This window comes from Dreissena polymorpha, chromosome 13 (assembly GCF_020536995.1).
Source record: "Dreissena polymorpha isolate Duluth1 chromosome 13, UMN_Dpol_1.0, whole genome shotgun sequence".
Taxonomy (NCBI): domain Eukaryota; kingdom Metazoa; phylum Mollusca; class Bivalvia; order Myida; family Dreissenidae; genus Dreissena; species Dreissena polymorpha.
In genome coordinates this window covers 26,016,527-26,037,914 of record NC_068367.1, presented here as the reverse complement: position 1 = coordinate 26,037,914, position 21,388 = coordinate 26,016,527, and the positions used below count along the sequence as shown (strand labels likewise).

Below are 21,388 nucleotides of genomic sequence, written 5' to 3'. Positions count from 1 at the left end.
TGGCTCGGGGCGGAGTATCTCATTTAGTACACGCTAATCGTTAACGCCCGTTTCCAATCATCGAAGCACAAATCCACCCAGTAGGCGGAGTTTGGTTAATTAAGAAATCTAGTATTGACCAATTAAAACACTGCTGGTTCGATGACGCGTGTATTAACTTTCCATTATTTATCATAGCGTTTGTTATCAGCTGTTTGCGGAAAAGACGTGTATTAAACCCACCTAGTCGCAATAATCCAACTCCCAGCTATTGACCCTCTGAGCTGTACGTATGTACTCATAAAAGCTCAGAGCATTTAAGAAGAACTATAAACCCACCAAAACAGAATGGACTCATCCGCGTCAGTTTTAATAATATTCAATATAAAATAATAACATCCATATCCACAGAACACCGTAAAGCATATTTTGAGATATTTCCAGAGTATTGAAGAATGTATTTCCAAAGCTGAATGCACCCATCACTGTTTTACTTCATGATTGCTCAGTTCAAAGACGCGCGAAAGTTATGCTGGCATATGTACTGTCTACAACGTCAAATTACACGCTTTGCATCAAAGTTGCTAAAAATAACTATAGAACCGATATAACTGACCTTGTGGCAAAGTGACAATTTTTGCATGAGCTAATTGATTACAAAATACATGTAGGCGTAATAATGGACCGTTTGAGGAGGCATAGAAAACGGCGTGTTTGTCGCACGTCTTCAGTGAAGATGGCACATGAAATAATTAAAGGCCGTCGGAATTTTTGATGGGATTAAATACGGAGGCACCTTTATCGGCGAGTAGAAATAATTTCCTTTTATAGTTTACCGATTTATATAGGCTATTGTGTTTAGGTACCACCCGTATGTTGTTGTTTTTTTGTGATAGCCAGCGGAAATGTTGTTGTTTTTTTTTTACATTTTGTATTTCATTCTTAATTTAATAGCCACGCGAAACGGTCAAACAAAGTTATTGGATAAAGTGTAATTGTGCTTGTGCATTCGGAAAATGTCGCAGAGAAACCTTTTTGAATTCGGAATCGGTAGTAACTCTGAGTGTGTGTAAGACGCCATCGACAAAGCGTACTTTAGATCTAAATGGCAGTGCTCCTAACACCCCCAAACGTGCGAAAGAAGAACATATGACATATTACTCTGCTGTATACATGAAGTTAATGTTGTATTAGAATCTTTTGTATTTATTAATCATTGAAATATTGTGTTTAAATGCATAGTGTTGTAGTGACAGTAAAATGTAAGAAATAAATGTTAACATACATTTTTTTTTTTATTTGTTGCTTTATATATATTATATCTCTGAGTAATTTGCTTAAATTGCAAAAAATCATTGACTCTCCTGCGTTATTATTAGGACTCTCAGAAGTTTGATTTTGACTCTTGAAAATATGGTCCCAAGAGTCCTTGACTCTTGAGATTTGAGGTCTAAGGAAAGCCCTGTTCAATGTATGTTCATATTGAAACTATCCTGAACTTGTCAGTTAATAAAAATTGAAGAAATAAATTCCAAAATATAGTTAACTGTAGAACTTTGAAACTGTTTTAAACTGTTTAGATAAAATGGTTAGATAAGCAGTTCCGATTCTGCATTTGCGTCTGCACTATTTGAGACATCCTCCGATCGCGAACCTAACATTTGGTACTTCCTGAGCTTACACTTACTCTCTGCAACTCACTTTCTAAATCAGTCTTTCGAGTAGCATAGTGACTGTAAAGTAACTCTTATCTACTTTTTAAGCCAATCAAAATCGTTGTTTCTAGGGAAATTAGTTTATAGTGGCTATGTCAATAATGCCATAACTCCGCCCATCTTATTTAATGACAATTCCGTACTGGTCGATTCGATAACGTTGAATAGAAACATGTATAGGTCATTACATGGCACGCTTTAGTGATTCAGTTATCATTTAAACTGCAAAGTAACCCAAATATTCGAAAAAGTCTGGTCCCAGTATAAAGCGTGACCAATGAAGACATTAGCCATGTGGATTATCGACCTAGGCGGTCGTCATTATCCCCTGGGGCCTTTCCATTAAGGATGTTTCCTGTGTAATCTAGGCGATCTTTCTGGCGATTTATACGGCCTAAAAACGGGCATTTACTACAGTAGATTGTGCATTTGAAAAGCATACGGTCTATTTATTTCAATCGCCAATTTTATGGAAATCTTTTTTTTTAATCGCCAGCCAAAAATTTAAATCGCCAATGGCGATTTCGCTGATCGGTAACACTAACGTAGCATATAAGGAAAAATGCCCAGCCCCTTGGCAGCCATGTTTCTCAAGCAAAGGTTACCATTTTTTAACTCATCCAAGATATCAGTGGGAAAAATCTTCTTAGCAAGTTTCATGAAGATCGGAAAATAAATGTGGCATCTAGAGTGTTAATAAGGTTTTACTATAGCCATACATGTATAAGGAAAAATGACCCCTGGCGGCCATGTTTTTCATCAAAAAGGCATCATTTTTGAACTCGTCCAAGATATTATTGGGATGAATCTTCTGACAAAGTTTTATGAAGATCAGACAATAAATGTGGCCTCTAGATTTTACTATAGCCATATATAGCCATATAAGGAAAAATGCCCTGCCCCTTGGCAGCCATGTTTTTCAAGCAAACGTAACCATTTTCGAACTCATCCAAGATATCATTGAAACCAATCTTCCAGAGCTCCAGATAAGGATATTTGAAATATGTAACGGTACTGCCACTGACAGAAAGACAAGGAGTAATGCTTAAAATCAATTAGTACCTGTACTACCATATCCAAAAATACAGGTAGTACTGTACTACCCGTGTTCTTGGATATTGAAGGGTGTATAACTGACTTTACAGAAACATTTGCAGCAATTATAATAAATATATGTAGCTTCTTAAACAGTTATTGTATTAGGTTTTCCATTCTGAATTATGATGCAAATACAACTACGCATTAAAACTCATGACTAATACTATTTCTTCATTTTTCTTGACAAGAAAACACAAGCCAACAAGTAAGCTAAGTAAATGAACACTAATTTCACTGTCTCATACATTTTCCATCATGTTTTCTAACGTTTTAAGCCACCTATGCAATCAAATCGATAAATATCGGGGCGATAATGTCTTTTTCTGGGTTTACCGATTTAATGTCAGGATGGTTAGACGACACCGTATGTAGTCATTATATGACAACAAAGTGTTGTTTTGAACCGCTTTCGGTTAAGCCGGCATTCCATTGCGCGCAGAAATATTGTTTTTGACGGATTTACAAGTTACAGGAAATCACACGACAGAATAGACAATACGATATGAACCCAGTCTACAACTTTGGGTAATTTAAATTAACGAAAAGCGCCATAAGGTAATAGACCAACAAATTACGCCCCGCTGACGCAGACGTATCGGTACGGCCAGATTTTTTTTCGTTAATGCGTAAAATGGATATTAAAGTCGTTATTGAACGTCCAGTTTATAAAAATAAATGTGTAAATCTTCATGAAAAAGCGTACTTACGGCGGTACCGCCCTTATCTGGAGCTCTGATCTTCTTACCAAATTTCATGAAGATTGGACAATAAATGTGGCCTCTAGAGAGTTAACAAGGCAAATGTTGACGCCGCATAACGGACGACGGACAAAAAGCGATCACAAAAGCTCACCATGAGCATGTTGTGCTCAGGTGAGCTAAAAATGGACACCTGTATACTTTACCCCCCACACCACATGCTAGATTCTACTACCTGTACATATTAAAACAAGGGACAAAATTGTCACAAAACCAGGTTTTCATTGTGAAAAAAAAAATCTGATAAAGGGAGAAAACTCAAACTGAACTTTTGAAATGAACAAACAAAATTAACCCCCTTTGTAAGTTTGTTTTTTAAAAAAATCTATTTTTAGTCGTGGCGACCTTGACATTGGAGATATTGACGTGATTCTTTCGTGCGACACACCGTCCCATGATGGTGAACAATTGTGCCAAATGATTTTAAAATCTCACAATGAATGACATAGTTATGGCCAGGACAAGCTCATTTATGGCCATTTTTGACCTTTGAACTCAAAGTGTGACCTTGACCTTGGAGATATCGACGTAATTATTTCGCGCGACACACCGTCCAATGATGGTGAACAAATGTGCCAAATGATTTTAAAATCTGACAATGAACGACATAGTTATGGCCCGGACAAGCTTGTTCCGCCCGCCCGCCAGCCCACCAGCCCGCCCGCATTTGCCAATCTAATAACCAGTTTTTTCCTTCGGAAAACCTGGTTAAACATAGAATAAGGGCTTCATTATTCAACCATTTTAAAATAATGGCAGATTTTTTTATCAGGTAAAATAATGAACTTCGCTTTCATATCTTATACATTTGATTAACACCTTAGTTCTTGTAGACGCCATTTTGTGTCTTGATTTGGACGAAATTTGAAGTCTAAAGTAGACTACAATTTAACCCTTCACCACGTACGTATTTTGACCCATTTGTAGTCATTTAGAATGTTAAATTTAATTAAAGACCTTCTTACTAGATTCAAGTTTTAAAGGCTTCATTTCCAACACTCCAAAACTGCATAAAACCCGAACATTTTACAAGTAACTTGCAGGCTGTTCTGGTTTTATGCTGTTTGCACATAGCAATTTTCACTTTGCTTTTGAGTGGGAAAGGGTTAATAAAATAGATTTTTTTTGTCTTCTGCAAATTGTAACAGGTACATGTACTTACGAGTTAATGTTGCCTAACCCAAACATGTATGAAATGTTAGAGCCTATTCAACCATCAAGGACAGCATTGAATATGAACTTATTTGAAAATATCACATTACCCAAGCCTCTAGATCAAAATTCATTTAAACTACCATAAATTTTGTGTGACACACACGCCCGCATACGAGTGCCAAAAACGCCTGGCAATGTTTCAACAACTCAGTGTTAGACTCGTTTTATTAAACGTGTACAAATCTCTACAAATACTACATACATTTTACAACCATATAAATTACAACCGACAAGAGTCCTTTCAAAAAGTAATCATTAACTTTAATCTTCACCTATCGTGTCACAAATTGTTAGGATTACCGTTTCAATGACCAAAATCCCCCACATAGGCTGGTAGGACTAACTGAGCATGTTATCTGATTAGGAAAGTCTGCCAAAATGGTTCATTCTTTAACAAACAACAATTAATGTTATGGAACAATGAATAAGCTCCTATGTCTGTTATCAATTTTACTCTTTAAAGATCATATTTGTCAAATTGTGGCGATCCATGTTCATTTGTCAATGGTTTTTAGCCTTTATTTGCATGTGACGTCCTTTGTCAACTTTAAAAGGTCTCCTCTGTATGGTTTTTGTGAGCTAACAATACAGGTACTACCACTATATGAGACTTGCACTGTGAAGATGGGGCTTCATGAGTGAGCGTAAAATATGGTACAAGATTGGCCTGTCCAATCCACACCTAGGCTAATCAAGGATGACACTTTCCTCTGTAAAGGTACATGACTTGTATGATTCCGTTAAAGGAAGTCTCTTCTAAGCGAAAATCCAGTATAGGCGAAAAATGTTGTCCCTGATTCTTCAGCTTAAGTTGTCTTGGTATGGAAATATTCTTCCTTTATTTTCTCTTTTTATGGGTTTTCATGAAAAAAAAGTTTTTAACAAATGAATATTTTCTTTAAAGGGATCTTTTCACGCTTTGGTAAATTGACAAAATTGAAAAAAGTTGTTTAGATTCGCAAATTTTCGTTTTAGTTATGATATTTGTGAGAAAACAGTAATACTGAACATTTACCATGGTCTAATATAGCCATTATATGCATCTTTTGACGATTTTAAAACCTAAAAATTATAAAGCGTTGCAACGCAAAACGATTGAATAATTTGGAGTTCTGTTTTTGTCGTTAAATTTTGTGAAACTACGAAGATTGCTTATATAAGGTATAAAATACGCTCAGTATGTGTACACGGCGGAATAGCTCAGTAGGATAAAGCGTTTTTACTTCAGGACTCTGGCAGGACTCCAGGGGTCACTGGTTCGAAACCTGGTCCGGGCAATGTTCTTTTCCTTTTTTAAATTTTATTCTTGATTTTTTACCGAAGCCTTTACGATCCAATGTTTACATTTATCGATATAAAGCATTTAATGAATAAGTTAAAAAATGCCAAAATCTGTGAAAAGGCCCCTTTAATACAAACTGTTTTGATTATTTGAAGCCATTCGCTAATTTAGTGAATTTCAGAGTAAGCCTGACAGGGGGTGGGGCTCTTGCAAAGTTTTTCAACAAACCTGTGTGAACTTGTCCCTCATGAAGGATCCATGGGACCCTGTGTCCACGGGCCATCTACCAGCCAGGTAACAGGGGCCTATCGTGTCCAGGGAGTTAGTTCTCCGCAGACTTGATGAGGGACACGCGTGTACAGGCTTGGACTTCTCAGCTGAAATCACAGAAAGAAACACGAGTAAATACAAAATGAGCCTAGCCCTGGGAAAACAGGGCTTAATACATTTGCATAAAATGTCATCCCAGATAAGCCTATGCAGTCCGCACAGGCCAATCAGGGACAACACTTTACACCTAAATTGGATTTTTCAAAAAGGAGAGTCCCTTTAAAGGAAAAATTCAATCAAAACAAAAAGTGCCATACCTGTTTACCATGTGTAAACTGCATAAATACCATCACTTAACCTGAACCCTTAACAACATATTCTTATCAATCTTGTTTTTAACTCACTATTTTAAGAATAAGGCGGGGGGGAGCATTGGAAATGAAATATTGGGTTTTTTGCTAACACATACTTCAGATTACAAATGATTTCAATATTAATTTACTTCGGATGAACTTATAGAGCTGGATAGGGAAATGACCTATATGTAAAAATCTGTATTATATTCTTCATTTTTTTCTTTCGGAAACCTCAAATTCAGAATCTAAGGAAGTCATTTGGTACAAATTGTTATACCTTTTGAGATTGAGAATGGTGCAAAATTTGACACAGAAACACAATACAATGAAACGGAAACACAATTTATCACATTTTCTACTGTTTACGACTCCAATCAAATCAATCAGTCCAATTATCGAAGCCTCCAAGGTACATCATATCAAGGTGATTGTAGCCACGACTTATTACCAATCACTCAGGAGGCAGACTAACAGATCAATATGACCAGTTACATAGAAAACAATGCATCATCAGATTCCAATGTCAGGAATTCCTAATGTAGTAACATTCTTTCCAAATGAGGTCACTATTATATTTCTTCATCAATTTTGCCGCCTCCGCGGAAGTATAAAATATATGACAAAACAAGCATCATGAGACATCATTTATTTCTACCTTATACAGACAGCAATTGACAACATTTATTTCTACCTTATACAGAGTGAGACAGCAATTACCGCAGTAAGAGGACATTTCAAATACAAATATAGATAAAAGACATGAACATGAATTTAAATCACTTTACTTTTGCAATAAAATCATGCCGTTTTGACTAAAATTGGGCAATTGTAAGAATGTTTTTTTTAGCTTACATGTACAATAAATGCTTTAAAATTAAAAATACACGTGTTTGAAACATTATATTTGATAAGGTTTAACTTATAGAGCTGGACTGATGAAGATACATTTTTCATATATTAAACAAGCTATGTGTTTGTGAAACACTATGTCCCCATATATTTGACCTTTGACCTTGAAGGATGACCTTGACCTTTCACCACTCACAATGTGCAGCTCCATGAGATACACATGCATACCAAATATCAAGTTGCTATCTTCAATATTGCAAAAGTGTACATTAAATTAGCGATTTTGACCCATATTATATTTGACCTTTGACCTTGAAGGATGACCTTGACCTTTCACCACTCAAAATGTGCAGCTCTTTGAGATACACATGCATGTCAACTATGAAGTTGCTACCTTCAATATTGCAAAAGTTATTGCAAATGTTAAAGTTTGCACAAACAAACACACAAACCAACCAACAAACCAACCAACAGACAGGGCAAAAACAATATGTCCCCCACTATAGTGGTGGGGGACACAGGGCTAGCGCTGGCCCAAAATATCTTTGAGCCACCCAGATCTAAGGGGGGGGGGCATGCTCCAGCTCCCCCCCCCCCCCCCCCCCCCCCGCCCCAAAAAATTTTTGTAATTGTCTGTGGTGCGTTTTGGGCCTATTGCCAACCAGTTTTCGTTTGTTTCAAATAACAATATATACAGTATACTATAGATTGTTCATATTTCTTTTAATGACAACAAGCACATGTCACATATCATAATATACATCACATCACAATTTTCATAGTAATAGAGATATTTTCATACAACACATTTTTAACAACATGATGAATGGCATGTAAAATATAAGCATACATTTCATTCACAAAATGCATTGCAAACAAATCCGGCTATATACAGAGATCAAAGTCATGACATGTATCATTATTATTTCATTATTATTCTGCGCTGTTTTTTACCAGCCCACAGTTTGTAGATCACTTTAAAGTCAACATCTTTGCAGTCTTTTCCTTCAATTGAGATTTTCATGAGATGTTCAAAAAAATTTACAGTCAAACAATTTCTTAAATCAGTTTTGATTACATTCTGCCTACTGAACGAGACGTTCACAATCAACTGTAGACACTGGGGTTACTAACAACCTTTAATTAAACTTAAATTGCAATTAAACCGCGCGTGTTTTTCACGTTTTCCTTTGATTAAAATACGCCGCTGTTTGTTTGCATAGTGTGTGAGTAAAACGATCAAATTAATTAATTATCACCTTTTCATTTCAATCGAAAATCGGCAGAAAGTTGTAACATCAACGACATAGAACTAATTATTTAATTAACACTCTTTAATTTAGATCGAAAGTCAGCTTGGAAATAATTTATTTATTGTCACGCTTATTTTCATTTTTAATCTTATAATACGACATTTGCGACCGGCCGCTATTTTGTTTGCAGACGACAATATTAACTGTGTATTCAAAGCTCCACCCATTTTTACGTTTCATTCAACATCATTTCATGTGTAAGCGAGCTCAGTTTTGATTGGCCAGCTACCATGTGCACTTCAATAATAATAAGGTCAAGTGATGTCTCGATACAGGTGCAGACCGGTTTTCGTTCACTGTTCAAATTGCGAATACTTTCATTGAAACAAAGAGAAAAATATAGAAAACCAGTTTCTGGTTAAAATGGCGGCTGTTTTTAATGAAATTTTACGAGATTTAAGCATTTTCGCAAATCGGATTTTTCTTGAGCCAAATTCTCAATATTTTCGCAAATGGCTCAAGTGGCGAACGACAGCGCGAGCCCTGGGGACATAAAAAAAATAATTGGGGGAAACCTTCAAGAGGGAATGTTGGGAAAAATAGATACTTTCTGAGATTGGGCATAGGGCCAACTTTAACATTTGGTCGCAAATTTAACCAGAAAAAAACCCTGCAATGGTATAATCTATTTTAAACACAATAACAATTTGTATGTGACTTGAGTGCTTAGATTCTTCTCCACACACATGTGCAAGTATAGTCATTTTGTTACTTGCTTTTTAAAGCCCACTGAAATCCTTTACATGTACAAAAACTAAGGTCAAAATACCCGAAAAACTTGAACTCAACAAACACTGGACAAATTTAATTCGTAAATTATAGTAGAAAAGAAACTAAGGTCAGAGAATCAAAAAATCTAAAACACAAAAATGTTGAACTACATGTAATGTCACCTGAATCAAAGGTCAGAGAATCAAACCAACTAAAAAACAAGCTATGTCACCTTAAACAGAAACTAAGGTCAGAGGTTCTCAGTAAGTAAAGCACGACTAACGCTGGGCTAATGTCACCTTTAACAGAAACAAAATGTCATAGAATCAAAGGAACTGAAACACAACTAATGCTGGGCTAAATTTATATATGACCTTAAACAGAAACAAAGGTCGTAGAATCAAAGGAACTGAAACACAACTAACGCTGGGCTAATGTGACCTTAAACAGAAACAAAGTTCATAGAATCAAAACAACTAACGCTGGGCTAATGTCACCTTAAACAGAAACAAATGTCATAGAATCAAAGGAACTGAAACACAACTAATGCTTGGCTAATGTGACCTTAAACAGAAACAAAGTTCATAGAATCAAAGGAACTGAAACAGAACTAATGCTGGGCTAAATTTATATGTGACCTTAAACCAGGGTTCGCCGAAACCGTCTGTCTGCCGGTCCTGACCGACACATTTTTCTAAGGACCGACAAGTGATTTAAGATAATCGGTCCGACTGACCGACACAATCGAATGAAAAATGGTTTCAAAAAGATCACTCAAAGTGTATAATATGCTATTGGATTAATAGAAGGTATATACTTTTTTTTCAACTTATGTCAATATCCTTTTTTTCTTACCTTCATTTTGATGTTCTGATGTTTAAAGTTGGATTAGAATTGACTATCACATGCGAGTTCAAAATCAACGGTCTTTGTTAAAAAAGCAACAGAGTGCGTCCGCCATTTTATTTGTTCCATTTAATTTCTCCACAACAAAAACCGCATGAAAACTTGTTTCAACAGGCATTTGTGAGCATTTCTGTTAAATAGTTTCATTATTATATTGTTCTGGGAAGGATATATTTTAATTTACACACCAACAATTTCTGAAATCAAAATTAGATTTTTCACCCGATGTACTATATTTAGGATATTTTAAAATTCGGACATAGGGATATTTATGTTTTGATTTGTTGTTGATAGTTTGTAGCAATATGTTTTGTGTTATTTCAGACAACAAGAATGGATGGTGGTAATTATCATGGGCCTTTCTATCAAGAAATAGGTGTGAAAGACATTCATTTAATGGAACCTGGAAATCAACCACCTCAGCTAAGAGAAAATATTTTAACAATAGGTGTTGTTTTAGAACTTGTGAAATCGGCTAATAAGCAGAAATTGAAGTCATCCAAAGTAGTGTGAATGGGTGTGTGCAATTAAGTCAAACTTGATTGGATGTCACCCTAACTTTTCAAGAACACGGATTTGTAGAGCGGTGCAGGCTAAAAAACAGTTTGACAAAAAGAAGTCTAAAAAGAATACCTTTGGTTTATATGTGGTCAGCGCCCTCACACTACTTTGGGGGAAGGGGTCAGCAGCCCTTAGGAGGGGGAATTTTCGCGGCGTTTCCCTTTTTGGAAGATTTTTTTACTTACTCTCTCATTATTACATGTGTAGATGTTTGCATTATATTCATTGCATTTTTCATAATTTAGTATGTTTGCAAAGATTAAATTGAAATAGAATTACGATATAATAATCATGAGACACATCTTTCAATTTAAAAAAAAAATTTTTTTTTTTTTTTTTTTTAGGAAGAATTTTTCCCCCCAAAAGGGGGAAAAAGTATACTTTTCAGGTGGGGGACTGCCGTCAAATTTCGGCTGCAGATTTAATAGATTGAGGGCCCTGGTGGTTTATTATTAATATAATAATTGTTTAATTATATCGACTTTGGACATGTTTTTATTGTATTTTAATGCGATCAAAACCAATAAACATCAAAAAGGTACTCTCTTTTGTTGTGTTTTGCTGTTATAGTTTAGTCGGACAGTGGGACTGACAGAAACTGATTCGGACTGACAAAAATTTCAAGTCTGTCAGTCCGAATGACTGAAAGATTTTTCAAGTTTTGGCGAACCCTGCCTTAAACAGAAACAAATGTCATAGAGTCAAAGGAACTGAAACACAACTAACGCTGGGCTAATGTCACCTTTAACAGAAACAAAGGTCATAGAATCAAAGGAACTGAAACACAACTAATGCTGGGCTAAATTTATATGTGACCTTAAACAGAAACAAAGGTCATAAAATCAAAGGAACTGAAACACAACATACGCTGGGCTAATGTGACCTTGAACAGAAACAAAGGTCATAGAATCAAAGGAACTGAAACACAACTAACGCTGGGCTAATGTGACCTTGAACAGAAACAAAGGTCATAGAATCAAAGTAACTGAAACACAACTAACGCTGGGATAATGTCACCTTTAACAGAAACAAAGGTCATAGAATCAAAGGAACTGAAACACAACTAATGCTGGGCTAATGTGACCTTAAACAGAAACAAAGGTCAGAGCATCAAAGATTTAGGTAAAACACAACATACGCTGGGCTTTTGTCAACATTTACAGAAAAATAGGTCAGAGAATCAAAGAAGGTAAAACACAACAAACACTGGGCTTTTGTCACCTTTACAGAAAAATAGGTCAAAGCATCAAAGATGGTAAAACACAACAAAAGCTTGCTAATATCACCTTTAACAGAAACTAATCTCAGAGAATCTTTGAAAGTAAAATTCCATTAACACTGGCCTAATTTCAGCAGGCAACCTATAACAATTATATTCTCAATGATCACCATTATCTTATTTCCATCTGGGCATGTAGGAAGGTGGTGGCTTCCAATTACTCACAGACCGATAAAGGAAATTATGGGGACTTTACCTTTGAAGTGACAGTCATATATTTCCAATAACATTGCAAATTCCATTGGGAGTTAATTGGGTTAATCATCACAATAGGTGTGTTATAAAAACTCTTTTTGCACTGAACTTGGCATAGAAAAAAGCTTAGTTCTAAATGCTTGACCATGGTTGCCCACCCTGATTCTGTAAATTTGACACTGGCAGTACATAAAATCTAAGGGCCCACAACACATTCTAGGGTCCAGTGGCTAGTGGGCCTCCGCTAATGTCCATCCCTGAAGTGGGACTTGCTATCAAAAACAAATAGCATATGATTCTGTATTGAATAACAATAATCAAAATCTGCACCATTGGTCTGCTGTATTCAGAGCTGCACCATTGGTCTGCTGTATTCAGAGCTGCACCATTGGTCTGCTGTATTCAGAGCTGCACCATTGGTCTGCTGTATTCAGAGCATTTTTTAAACAAATTTAATAACGTTCTGTGCCATTTGATGCCTGGGCAAAGATTTTCACAAAGAGGAGACTTCCTTTAAATAACAAATAAATTTAGCATAAAAGCAGAAAGTGTTGTCCCTTCCCGTAATTAGCATGTGCTGGCTGCACAGTCTTATCTTAGACACTTAATGCACACGCATAAGCCCCTTTTTTTCCAAGATTTTTTTTCTCAAACACAACAATTGTGTGCCATGGTTATTTATTTGATTGTAAAAGTGCTAGGCTTAAAGGTGCCTTTTCACAGATTTTGGCATTTTTTAACTTATTCATTAAATGCTTTATATCGATAAATGTAAACATTGGATCGTAAAAGCTCCAGTAAAAAATCAAGAATAAAATTAAACAAGAGCGCCGCATGACGGAGCAATATACGCCCGATTCGTGTGCCATTGGAGATGATACACTGATGATTGATGTATTTGTTTTGGAAATAAGCAAAAATGAACTAGAGCTTTGTCACTGAATGTGACTTATACCCCCATACCACTTTGACGCAGGATAAAAAGTTGTTTAAAAGTTTCGGATGAATACAATTTGAATTAGAGTCCGGACAAAGTGGCGCCGTTGAAAATGCACTAATTGACCCTATGACCTAGTTCTTGACCCGACATGACCCATATTCGAACTTGACCTAGATATCAACTAGATGCAACTACTGACCAAGTTTGGTAAAGATCGGATGAATACAATTTGAATAAGAGTCCGGACAAAGTGGCGCTGTTGAAAATGGACTAATTGACCCTATGACCTAGTTTTTTACCTGGCATGACCCATATTCGAACTTGGCCTAGATATCAACTAGATGCAACTACTGACCAAGTTTGGTGAAGATAAGATTTATACAATTTGAATTAGAGTCCGGACAAAGTAAAATGCACTAATTGACCCTTTGACCAGTTTTTGACCCAGCATGACCCATATTCGGACTTGACCTAGATATCAACTAGATGCAACTACTGACCAAGTTTGGTGAAGATCGGATGAATACAATTTGAATTAGAGTCCGGACAAAGTGGCGCCGTTGAAAATGCACTAATTGACCCTATGACCTAGTTTTTGACCCGGCATGACCCATATTCGAACTTGGCCTATATATCAACTAGATGCAACTGCTGACCAAGTTTGGTGAAGATCGGATGAATACAATTTGAAATAGAGTCCGGACAAAGTGGCCCCTTTGAAAATGCACTTATTGACCCTATGACCTAGTTTTTGACCCGGCATGACCCATATTCGAACTTGGCCTAGATATCAACTAGATGCAACTGCTGACCAAGTTTGGTGAAGATCGGATGAATACAATTTGAATTAGAGTCCGGACAAAGTGATGCCTTCCGCCCGCCGCCCGCCCGCCCGCCAAGGGGTTTCACATAATACGTCCCGTATTTTATACGGGCGTATAAAAAGGAAAAGAACATTGCCCGGAGCAAGTTTCGAACCAGTGACCCCTGGAGTCCTGCCAGAGTCCTGAAGTAAAAACGCTTTAGCCTACTGAGCTATTCCGCCGAGTACACATTCTTTACGTATGTTATACCTTATATAACTTTAAGCAATCTTCGTAGTTTCACAAAATTTAACGACAAAAACAGAACTCTCCAAATTATTCAATCGTTTCGCGTTGCAACGCTTTATAATTTTTAGGTTTTAAAATCGTCAAAAGATGCATATAATGGCTATATTAGACCATGATAAATGTTCAGTATTACTGTTTCCTCACAAATATCATAACTAAATTGAAAATTTGCGAATCTGAAACAACTTTTTTCAATTTTGTCAATTTACCAAAGCGTGAAAAGATCCCTTTAAAAAGAACCAACTGCATTGAATGGGTGTAGAGACCTGATTTATGGGATTTTCAAAACAGATACTTGCACAGAAAATCTTAACAAGGATACAAAGCCTATAATTAACCTTGATTATTCCAACACTTCTGTATTAAATTACAATGCAATCATCGCATGGTATGCCGTCATTATGAAAAGTCTGTTATGTAACTTGTGCAGTCATGAGCATGTGCTTTTCACCAAAAAAAGTCCAAAGTCTTCTAAAGAATCTGTAGCAGGCTGACTCTATTATCATTTCTTCAATCAGCCAAATTAACAATTATTATATTGAAAGCATATGGAAACATTATCTTAACCTAGATGGCAAAAAAATGGATAAAAGAGTACAAAAAGTAATCTGAAAACCCAAATTAAAGGCATGGTAATTTTGAAATTTTGATGCAAATGTTTTTATCTGATAATTCTTTGTAAAATGCTGATAACCAGGAAGGTTTGTAACAAACACAGGTGATTTATCGATTTCATAACTTTTTGTTGCATTTGGTTTTCATTCATTAATACATTATAGATTCTGCAAAGGCCATGCCTGTATAAAACCTTACAACTCTTAGACTTCAGACTAACAATATAGAATATTATTTAAATTAAAATTTGTAAGAATTTGTTTAATTTTGAGTCAAGCTTGGCATTAAATACATATAATTATGTATGTCTTACTTTAAGATATTTTGTTACTAATCTTAGCACCTTCCGTAGCCTTTATTTATTCAAATTCAAAGGGTTTTATTTGGAATTTATATGTTAATTCTTTATCAAAATTCTTAAATCTAAGAATTGGTTATTGGCTACTTGCCATAAGGCTTCATAAATATCAGCTGTAATGTTGTTTTTTTTAGAAAACAGAGATTATGTTCAATTTCTTTATTTAAAAACCAATCAATTTATTAAATCACTAATTATCTCGGGATAGGGATAGATATATGGTCTGTAAAATTAATTGCACACATTACATGTATGGAAAAGTATACATGCCAGAAATAAAACATAAACTTTTGTTTATTTCTTTTTCAGAGCACAGACTCTGGAAAACGCAAGAAGAATCTGTGTGGCTCACATCTTATGTCAGAGACAGTAATCTTGTCAGCCAGCAATTTGGTCAAGCCATCAGACAAGCCAGAGTGTTTTTTTTCACCATTTTGGGAATGGGGCCGGGTCCCTTTGAATTGGGAAAATTCCAGACATTATTGACTAAAATTGGGAAATTAGTGTTGTTGTTGTTTTGCTAACAAATGCTTCAAATTGAGAATAGAATTGTTATTCAGTGTTATTGTTAATAAGGTTGAACTGATATGGCTGGATGGTAGATGAGTAAAATGTTGAAATTTATATAAAAAAAAGTAATAATAATTTTTGAAACCTTCAATTGGGAATTTTTAGGTCCCATTTGGGAAAAATATATACTTTTTCAATTGGGAATGGGGCCAAATAACGGACCCGTTTTTAACGGAAAAAACACCACTATACGTTTCAAACTCACATCACTAAAATCCAATCATACTTTAAACTGCGAGGCTCCACAAGATTTCATCACCCTAATCATGTGCTCGGCATACTTTAAAAACAAGCTCCATCACCATGGAAGCGGAGTTTTAGTGTGCATCATTTTTGAGGCTCTGGGATGACTCATAGCAAAACAACAACATAATCATGGGACTTAATCAACAAAATGAGTTGTTCAGTCAACATTTTGAATCATTTCCGTCATTAATAAAAAAAATACCGTTGAAATTTCCATCTTTAATCTTTTTTCTGTAAAAAATCTGGAAGCTAAGTGGGCTACCAGCAAAATTCTAAATTTATTAGACACTTATTTATACGATTAAAGAATTCGGAGCAAGTGTAATTCTTTAAACTGTATGTCAATTCTCTCTTTATTGGAAATTGTTTACCAAAAGCTCAACTCACTATTTACATGTACCTTTCAAATTCTATTTTGCTAAAACACATTTAAATAGGATTAAATGCTTTTTCACATAACATTTGCCAAACTCTTTTGAGTAGACCAACAAATTCTACTTAATCCCCTTACATACAACTCTTTGATATAGCTGTACAGTACCGCGATTTTAAAAAAGAGGCGTGTTGTTATAATGCTTAAATGACACTAACTGCAGGGCTGCTTTTATTGAATCTGGCGTCACGCCAGAGGGTTTATTTACACACAGTGTCTTTTGACTTAGAAATGCTCCACTGCTTTTAAACATGCCACTAATACACACACACACACAAAGCACTTGATAAAATAAATTGAAATTCTTTTGTATACTGTGAAAGAGTGATAACAAGTTTCTCAAAGAATTTTATATTTTCTCATGTGTTAATTGCCTAGGTAATTAGTCTTACGGTACCTGCAATGTTTTGTCTTTTGTAAAGCTTTTAATGTTTATACACGTGTAAGTTCTGTTTATACTGTTGTAAAATGATTTATTGAACAAGATGTTGCAATTTAGACTGGCGAAAATCAACCAACCATGAATCTGGCATGAGCATGTGCCAGCTACCAAATGGTCACTTACATTTGTGATGGACCCTTAGATTTACTGAAAAAAAATTATTGACACAAATCAGCTGGGCAACCATGACCAAAATTTAAGTTTCTTTCCCTGACTAACCTGTCTTAGACTCAAGAGTAAATTAATTAATCCCAAACTTAAAAGTAATGAAAAATGAACAGAGATTGTTAAAACTTATTATTGAAATTATTCTAAAATGACTTGTTTAAAAAACGCTTTAAAATGTTGCAGGTGACGGTGAGGTCTAAAGCCGTCCGTGAAAAAAATGCAACCAAGGGGGATCTTAACTAGGTTATAATCATGAGAACAGAGTAGTAGACTGTTTTAACCCTTTACCAACTAGAAAGTCTTAGATACACATTTGGACACATTTGTAGTCCCTTAGAAAGTTTAATTTAAGTAAAGGCCTTTTTTGATACAAATGTAGATCAAAGTTGTAAGAGGTTTCAGTTCCAACCCTTTGATACTGATGAGCAGCAAACAGCATAAAATCTGAACAGAATACGAGTTACTCGCAGGCTGTTTTGGTTTTATGCTGTTTGCACATTTCACTTAGCTTCTAAGTTGGAAAGGGTTGGAAAGTTGGAACAGTTACTTAACTCAAGCCTACTGCTACCATATTCTCATGCAATAAGAGGAGACACTTGAACCATGCCACTAAGAGCTAGCCAGCAAGATCGGTGGAACTTGGAAGAGAGAAACTAGCTTTTTATACGATAATTTCAATGAGCTGGCAACTGACTAATTGCTATTGGTTTGAAAAAAAAACCAACACAATTGCCACAGTCAGTCTCTGAAAAGAAGCTTTCGACTGCATGGGATTTTGCACTGACAATCTTTTAACTCCTCCGCCTGTTTTGTGCTACCACATCCTGCCACCCTGTTAGATTGCTAGGGAACAGTGCCAGTATTTTGGCTGTAATGAGTTCAAGCCCTGCAGCGAGCGCTATTCTTCCCAGGTTTACTAGAATGCTGTTCAGAGTTTATGGCAGGAGTGGCTAGAGATGGCTTAAGAGGTTAATGGGTGATGAGTGAAGAGTGATGTACGGGTCAGCAGGGGGTTTTCTAAGCATTTTGGGAAAAGGAGTCTGGTCAAATTGGGATTTTTTTTAATCCGTAATATGGCAAATGTGGGAAAATGGACCAATTTTGCAGGCTTTTTCCGCCCTATGCCACGGGTCCGAAATTCGGCCCCATTCCCAATGCAAATCTGGTTGTTTTTTTCCCAATTGAAAAAAAAATCCCAATTCCAAAAAAAAAAAATTTTTTTTTTTTTTTACCTTAAAATATATAAGTTAACCTGATCCGGTGTATAAAATAGAAAGTGTTGCATAATTAAATTATCTGTTGCCTTGAATTTGTTTTAAAAACTGTAAAATATGTTAATGATTATTTAAGACTTTCCTTATTTTCCTCAAAATCCGGCACTTCGCACGATTTCTTTCACCTCAAAAAAGACCTGGCCTTTTCCCCATATTCAGATTAAAAAACCTGCACTTATCTCACATTCTCATAATACTTTGAAAAATTTTAATAATAAGTTATCAAAATAGTCGTTATTTACCAGTTAACGGCTTCTTTAAAATATAAGAAACACTATTTACATGCGAAAATTATTCCAAATTGAGCCAATTTTGCGAATAATTTTTTCCCAAAATGGGGGTTTTCACGACGCGAAATTCCCAAAATTCCAGTGTGGCGTATTCCCAAAATGGAGCGGAAAAAGCCTGTTTTGGGTGTTTTATCACCAAATAATCACACAATAGAACTATAATTCAAATAAGGACAACAAAATCATGTAAATGAGTTATATACTTTCTTAAATGTTTATAAAATACAACTGAAATATACTTATAATAATCATTAGACACTTTTTTTGGAAATTGGGATTTTTTTCATCTTTTTGGTGGGGATCGGATCTGTTTGCTTTGAGATCGGGTCCGTTTTACGGCCTTTTTTAAGTAGTAGAAAACCCCCTAATCAAAAACCTTGTACAGATAAGCTCCATTAATAGAGAATTGTGCTAGTGTTGCAGCAGTCTTGGGTTTGAGACATACAAACAGCCCATGGTGTGCATACCTAAGCATTTCAATGTCATCAAATGACTTGGACCAACTGAAAACTGTTGGAAATGCCCTAATCGCCAATTCTACGATTTGTCATGTTCATTAGGCGGATAGGTGTCAACCTGGCAATCACGAAGATTCGATCCTTGCTGTGGGATTGTTGTTTGTCACTTCAAACAGCTTTAATGCCCCCATTGGAGCTCAGGACTTTTCAATTTAGAACATTTTTAATATCTCACACAAATATCTGGTTGATTTGCATGACTTACGGACAAACAATTCCATTTTATAGGTAGAATCTAGAGAGCCGTCACAGTAAACATTATCAAAGGCTCTGGGAGTCGGTTATTATGGACTTCGGTAGTGTTTCCTAAGTCATGCAAATAAAATAGGTTTAAATAACCACCAATACAATATTAATACTGTATAGTGTCTGGTTAATTTTATACCAGTTTTTAAATGGTACAAACACGGTTTTAAACTATTAGACTATAAGGCTTAGTAATATGAGTGTGACTTGAGCTTAATAAAGCAAATGGCACCTGGCCAACATTTTATTTTTGCACATGAAATAGTGGAAATAGCGGCATGGCTTGCTGGCAATATGCCAACTCATAGTTCTTATATGTGAAAGTATACAAAATATTATTTTCTCTTTTTTTTGTTTGACGACAGCTTTAGATAAAACATATATTTTTATATTTCATTACATTTAATGATTCATAGCTATTTTAAATAAGAAACTGATAAAAGTTATGTCATATTTCCTCTAAATAACGGTTTGCTTATACATGGTTACCTTTTGCATTGGGAGAGTTAACTGGCGATCGTCTGTCGGTTCTGAACGGGGACCTACTCTGGGTGGGCGATGATGCACTTGGACTGTGGGTGCCTCTTAGATGAAATGGCATCACAGCCTTCATAGGCCCGGGCACACGATTTGTTTGTGGTTGCCCTGACATTTTCTAGTCTTTAACTGCACTACTACCTGAAATAAACTCCAATCCACCAGTTCTCAACGTAACTCAATCTAAAATAGTGTATTTCCTGATTTCTTTCAGAATAACTGTCACTGACGCTTCGAAATCCAAGCACAAGTTTTTCTCTGCGAAAGAATCTTACATTTACTTAGTCACGTGGTTTTAAGTCGTTTTTCGATTGGTTTTTAAAAGGTCAGAGGTTCGTGACCGAAAAACGTTATTGTTTGATATTTTCGGCATGTTTTCTTAAATTACAGACCAGAATATCAAGATTTTCACATAACACGGTTAAATGCATTACAAAAACTTCGAAAAAAGTTATCTATACTATTTTATTTGGCCATAAATGAAACTATCGATCATTTAGAGTGACTTCCCTTTAGTTCATTCATAAACAAACGCGCCAAATGTAAACATCCGGTCCACGTGTTTCGGCTGTCACACCTGTCAAACGAACTTATACAACTTTCAATCAATTTGTCGACGTTAAAACACTGCGTCATTGTATTTAAATGTGTTGAAGTTGTTAAACAGCAGTTCATATGCACAAAATAGTGGTTTTATATATTAAGTAATTTATCATTATTCAAAATAAAATTAAATATAAAAAATCGCCTCTATTTGTTCGTTGTGAACGAATTTTGTGGGTTTTTTTCACAGGAGTTTGAAATTCTATCAATATAGCTAATCTAATTAGACTAATGGCTAAATAAAAATTTTGTATACCCCTATATAGTATAAAGACTACTATATAGGGGTATAATTTTTTTATTTAGCCATTAGATTAGCTATATTGATAGAATTTCAAACTCCTGTGGTATAAACATTTTATCCACTCATGTGGTATCAGGTCATTATAAAAACATTTTTTGGGGAATGGAATAATTTATCTTTTGCCTACATATAAGTTTATCAGTTGATTTTTTAGTATCATTATGCCTATTTGATATAACTTATACCACAAAAAACAATGAAAACAGCAGTGGTTTTACATGAAACAATAATCATGTTCTAGTGAC

At 35.5% G+C, this 21,388-nt stretch overlaps 1 protein-coding gene and 1 long non-coding RNA gene across 4 annotated transcripts in view; one reads left to right on the top strand and one right to left on the bottom strand.

Annotated features, from left to right (window-relative positions):
* The window catches only part of LOC127854945 (protein FAM117B-like), a 59,587-nt gene extending 38,905 nt beyond the window's left edge, over positions 1 to 20,682 (bottom strand). For 2 of the 3 annotated variants that reach the window (XR_008037231.1, XM_052390134.1), the window contains exons 1-2: positions 20,189 to 20,673; positions 6,276 to 6,424 (exon numbers count right to left, since the gene is read on the bottom strand). Coding sequence is in view for 2 of the 3 variants with exons in the window: in XM_052390134.1 (XP_052246094.1) it covers positions 6,276 to 6,424; positions 20,189 to 20,351 (312 nt within the window). In the remaining variant the exon portion in view is untranslated. Of the gene's footprint in view, positions 1 to 6,275; positions 6,425 to 20,188 lie in introns of all 3 variants that reach the window. The other variant, XM_052390135.1, reaches the window with a different exon arrangement.
* Positions 10,501 to 11,070, top strand: LOC127854958 (uncharacterized). The gene is made up of 2 exons (XR_008037253.1): positions 10,501 to 10,572; positions 10,777 to 11,070. It is a non-coding gene; the product is annotated as an uncharacterized LOC127854958 (long non-coding RNA).
* Positions 20,683 to 21,388: the final 706 nt, after the last annotated feature.